Genomic DNA, 5,681 nt, shown 5'->3' with positions numbered 1-5,681 from the left:
GAGTGTATTTGTGTGTGTTGTGGGCAGTTGGGTGTACGTGTGGGGGTGTGGGGTGTTGTGTTGGTTGTGGGGCTTGGGTATGTGTGAGGGGTGTGTGTGTAGTGGTGGGGGTGGGGTGTGTACGTGTGGGGGTGTGGGGTGTGTACGTGTGGGGGTGTGGGGTGTGTACGTGTGGGGGTGGGGTGTGTACGTGTTGGGGGGTTGGGTGTGTGGGTGCTAAATGGGGGAAGGGAGAGCGCATATTCCCACAATACGGGGTATGTGCACGTGCATACACATGAATGTGGAGGTCAGAGAACACTCTGGCCTCTCTTCTCAGCAACTGTCCACCTTATTTGTGAGTCAAATCTCTCACTGTCCCAAAGCTCACCAAGAAGGCCAGACTGGCTGGCAAGCAAGCCCCAAGGGTCCAATACTTTTCCTCTTCCTGTTATGGGGACTACAGGTGTGGGCCACAATGCCCAGGTGTGGGCCATCGTGCCCAGGTGTGAGTCATCATGCCCAGGTGTGGGCCACCATGCCCAGGTGTGGGCCATTGTGCCCAGGTGTGAGTCATCATGCCCAGGTGTGGGCCACAATGCCCAGGTGTGGGCCACCGTGCCCAGGTGTGGGCCACCGTGCCCAGGTGTGAGTCATCATGCCCAGGTGTGGGCCACCACGCCCAGCTTTTTTACTTAGGTTTTGGAGTTTACTTTACCAACTGAACCATCTCCAAAGAAGGACTGTGTCTTCATCTGAATGTTCTCAAACTAGTATTCTACCATTTTCATTCGGAAGTCTCAATGCAGCTCACTTCCCTAAATCCAGAATGCCCCAAAGAATTATTCTAAAAACCTTCCTTTTCCAGGTACTTTAAAAAAAAAATAAAAATAAAAGCTTAAAAACTGATTTGCTAGCAGGGCATGTTGGCTCACACCTTTTATCCCAACACACAGGAGGCAGAGGCTGGCGCATCTCCATGAGTTCCAGGCCAGCCTGGTCTGCAGAGTGAACACTTCTAGGATCCCCAGGGCTAAACAGTGAGGCTCTGTCCCACAGAAGAAACTAAGAGAAACCTGATTTCCCAACCCCCATAGTTTTGCAAGCAAAGAAGTCACATCAGATGGGCTGAGGCTTGCACTGTGGTTCTGACTGTAGCACTAAGTAGGTGAAAGAGGCAGACAAAACACCAAATTATGTGTGTCCTCATTCGCCTGTTTTTTAATTAACACGCTAGACTGAGAGATCATAGTGTTTACTGTGACTGTAAATACAGTCCATGGTCACCTAAGAGGGGTACAGGATGCTCGGGGGCCATAAGGCAATGATATAGCACTTGTTTAGCATATGTAACAGCCTGAGATTGAGCCCCCCAACAGCAAAATAAAGAGGCGTGGGAGTCACACAGAGTATATTATGGAGTCTGTCACCAAAGAGTGTAGTGTGAATTAATTCCCAGACAAAATGTCATTTCTCATGACCTCTGTCATTCATTTCTCTTGCAGACATCCTGAGTTGGGACTACACAGAACTGAGTTTCCTAACACGTAGGGTTGTGTTTTCTAGGTTGCTTTGGGCCGAGAATGGTACATACACACAATCTACACTGTCAAGTCCAAGGACAGCAGCCATCGAGGAATTGGCAAGAGGAGCTTGGAGTACCAGTACCACTCTGTGCTGCATCAGGGACAGCCCCAGGCACCTACCAAGAGCTGGAAGAAGAGAGCCATCAGGAGCACACCCTTGCTGGCTCGGGAAATAGGGGCTGAGAACAATCGGGGAACAAACCTCCAGCATATCTCCCTGGACCGCCGTGACAAGAGGCAGGTCCCCCGTGGAAGAACTCCTCCTGATGGTGTCCTGCCCTGGGAGCTCAATAGTCCCAGTTCTGAGGTCAGCCTTATCACTGTCCTGGGAGGCACTGCGGTGGGATTGCTCGCTGTCTGCCTGGCTGTGTTTGCAGCCGTCGTGTACAAGAACAAGAGCAGCAAGGGCAAGGATGCTCCACGGGGCTCTGGAAGCAGTGAGCCCATGGTGCCCCCACGAAACCACTACAGCGACAGCTCGGAGGTGTGATAGCATTCTCTTCCTGCACCTCAGAAAAGAGTGTGCAAAAGCCCCAACTGTCTGGGACCAGCGGCAGAGAATTGGGGACTTCTGCGACAAAGGTGCTCAGTGACCCTGACTGTATTAAAAGGTTTTGATTTAAACTCCACCGCTTCATACATGCATCAAAGGACAAATTCAGGCCACATCTTTCCTGCCCCCTGCCCCCAGAGGAGGCATCCAGGATGCTTAGAGCCCTGGATGGCTGTCAGGGAAGGTGCTTCTTGTTGCAGGCATCAGAGGAAATGAACCTTCTCAGAGATGCTCAACGGTGCTAAGGGACTCTGCGAAGTCTGAGAGAAGCTGGCTATTCCTCTGTTGTCACATTGGTGTGAGCTCTGAAGGCGCATTTGTCACATTGTTCATTGTATAACTGAAAGGTTTCCCTTGGTAGTTCAGACGGGTGATGAACCCACTGTTTGACAAGTTTTCCAGTCTGTGAAGACAGCGTGAAGTCGTGACCAGGGCTAGCTCAACCCACAAATCACCTCTTACTGCTGGGAAAGCATTGGAATGAATAGGGAGAAGGAAAACGCCTCACTTGGCTCTGAACTGCTTCTCATTCTCCTCCGACCTCATTTGTCTTTATTTGCTTATTTAACGTTAAGTTAAACCAAAGAGTATGTTCATTCTGGAAACGAGTTTTAAGAGACTGGTATGTTTGGTATATAGCAGTGCTCACGTTCTTGCTAATCAGCCTCACTGGTACCCAGCCATAGAATGGGGAGCTAGAGAGCTGTAGACTTGATGGCAAAGAGATGCCGTGGAGTTAAATTCACCACAGGACAAGGTTCTTAAGAACTGAGCCTAGATGTTTGCAGTACCGAACCCATAAATCACGAGAAACACCTTTACCAATGGTGAAGGGAGAAAGTCGTACTGATTTCCACGCTGTGTACAACCAGAATGCCTCTTAGGCACGCTGTCAAGAGTGGGGATGGCAAGTGACATTAGCCCACAGAGTCACACCCACATCCAGTGCTTGGATCAGCCACAAAAATTGTATTAGGTTTATATCTGTATGAAAAATGGGAATCTCTATGTATGTCACTCAGGAAATTGTCTGGGAGTGGCCAGTACTGTCAATCATACTCTGTTGATCCAACAGGAGAACACACCTGTCTGGCCTCTTCAGTTCAGGGAGCCGGTGCTATGAGATCCCCCTCCGGGACTCTATCTGGGGTTTGTCACTGTGCAAAGACTCCTTGGCATTGCCTATCTTCAGGAATGGGTCTCTACCTGACGTAGGATTTTCTTCTTAGAAGAGGGGCATTTCGGCTGAGTAATGGCCACTCCCCTAAAACCTGGTGAATGTATGTCATACAGAGATTGAGTGCTTTCCCCCTTATAACCCTAACCCTCCAGTGCTGCACGGAGTGATTCACCCTTCAGCCGCACCCTGGCCAAGCTGGGCACCCTGGTAGCATGGAGATATGTGGAAGGCAAACTTCATTTCTGTCACTCCTGTATGTCTGTGGGTGTCTGTGAGTAGCCATCAATTCAGAAAGGGGGGCTACATTACCCCTTCAGTCTCTTCCAATGGATGAGGTAGACTCTAGCGTACTTCTACTGGGGAGCTTTCCAAGTTCAGAGGTTCCTTCCACTCCCAAGAGGACTCACGGGTACACAAAGAACTGGCCGCGCCAGGGGTCAGATCACGTGGTTTGTTACCAACCTAGCTTTGTTTTACTCCTGGCAGGTGCTCAGCTCCAAGCTTGGCTACCTCGTAATTTGGGAATTCACGTGATGCCAACAGCATAGGAATTTTGACTACTTAGGTTTGGGCCCAGCTTCTGAAGACTGCTCGAGCAGCTGTCTCAGTTGGCTGTCTGTCACTAGCAGTTGAGAGCTTCCGAGCCTGACTACCCTGTGATCTTCAGGCCAGGAAGTGCATAGAAGATCATTATAACATGTGTTTTTACCAGGCAGCTCTTATGCCAAATTTCAATCAGCTGAACATTATTCTACTGAAGCTATTGTCTATAAATTAGATGGTATATTAAATACAATTCCCAATAGGATAGATAAGTATTCTTTCTCTCTTCCCATCCCTTCCCTGTCTTCTTTTTAAATTTTAAAAATATCTATTTACTAAACATGGTGCTTAAAATGCAGTAATTGTTTTAAAAGGCTTTTCAATAGGAAAAATGTTTTTTCTAAATAAAGTCCTTGTTTCCAATGTTTTTTAAAATATTCTGATATTTTGAGAGCAAATACATGAAATAAATTTCCATAGAGAATAGGAATTATAGTTTTTGATTTCCTCCAAACCTCCTGAGACAGACCAACATCTGGTTGATATTACACACTAAAAACAAAAGTAAATGTTACCATGAGGGGTCCTTCTAAGCATACAGACAAGAAAACATTAAAATATGTGAGTAATTGGGTTGGAGAGATGTCTCAGCGGGGAGATACACACAATATAATATATACAATCTGTATGGGGATTATACTCTGACTTACACGGGCCAGGTGGCACCCTATCTCTGACCTACAGCTCTCAACCCTTTCTGAATGTTTTGCTTTGAGACAGCCTAAAAAGTTGCCCTGGCTGGCTGGGAATTTGCTCTTTAGTTCAGGCTGACCTGAACTTTCAGTCTTCCTGCCTCAGTCACTCGTGTAGGGAGGACCAAAGGCCTGCGGCAACACTGGCCTCTCTTCTAAGATTTGTCATCCATTCTGAGCAATGGCTGGACACCAGGCTCCTCACCCTGTCTTTGGGCAGCTGGTAATCAGATACGGCTCTGTCCTCCACACGAGAACACAGAGGTGTGTATTTCTGTGACCCCCAATGAAAACCTCTTAGAATATCAGCATTAGGTTCCACTTTTTTAAACCTTAAAGATAATAGTCCTGTGAGTCGAGACTAGTACACAGCCTGACATTTGTAAACACTCCATGTCTACTCAAAATCAAGGGAAAACCTATGTGCAGCAAAACAGTTCCTTCCAGCCACCTTACTATGAGTTCTTCCTCCGGGTAACAATCACAAAGTCAATATATAAACGTGTGTATAGACAGGTGTGGTGGCTCACACCTTTAATCTCAGCACTCAGGAGGCAGAGGCAGGTGGATCTTAATGAGTTTGAGGCCAACTTAATGAGTTCCAGGATAGCCAGGGTTATGTAGAGACCACATCAAAAATAAAAATTAAAAAAAAATGTAAAAACGGCTTCATGTGGTGGTGCATGACTTTAATGCCACCCCTGGGGAGGGAGAAGCAGGTTGATCTCCATAGTGACAAGCCAGAGTAACACAGAGAGATCCTTTCTCAAAAACCAAAGCAAATCGTGTGTGAAAAGATTGCAGAGAGCCCTTTTTCACGCACAGGTGCTGGGGGTCAAACTGTTTCCAGGAGGAGAAACAAAGTGGCGATCTCAGAATTGAACTCAGAATCATGGAGTTTAAGAGTTGAGAGTTCGTGGGAAATCTGTTTGATGGTGACGTGAAAACGTCCAGTTCTTTGATAAAAAGAAAAGAAAGGGAATATTTATAATCATGCAAATGCTTTACAAATTGGAAATGACCTTGAAAGCAAACCAGGTGATCATCTTCTTGCGTCCTTTCCTCTTTCAAACCGTGAAAGCATCCAC

General features: G+C 47.1%; 1 protein-coding gene across 1 annotated transcript in view; it reads left to right on the top strand.

Moving 5' to 3' along the window:
• The window catches only part of Frem2 (FRAS1 related extracellular matrix protein 2), a 129,278-nt gene extending 124,470 nt beyond the window's left edge, over positions 1 to 4,808 (top strand). The window contains exon 24 of the mRNA XM_005343968.3: positions 1,546 to 4,808. Within this exon, the coding sequence (XP_005344025.1) occupies positions 1,546 to 2,055 (510 nt within the window). The 3' untranslated portion in view covers positions 2,056 to 4,808. The remainder of the gene's footprint in view (positions 1 to 1,545) is intronic.
• The last annotated feature ends 873 nt before the right edge of the window (positions 4,809 to 5,681 follow it).

This window comes from Microtus ochrogaster, chromosome 1 (genome assembly GCF_000317375.1).
Source record: "Microtus ochrogaster isolate Prairie Vole_2 chromosome 1, MicOch1.0, whole genome shotgun sequence".
Lineage (NCBI taxonomy): Eukaryota > Metazoa > Chordata > Mammalia > Rodentia > Cricetidae > Microtus > Microtus ochrogaster.
The sequence above is the reverse complement of the archived record's forward strand: the minus strand, read 5'-3'. Positions and strand labels throughout refer to the sequence as shown.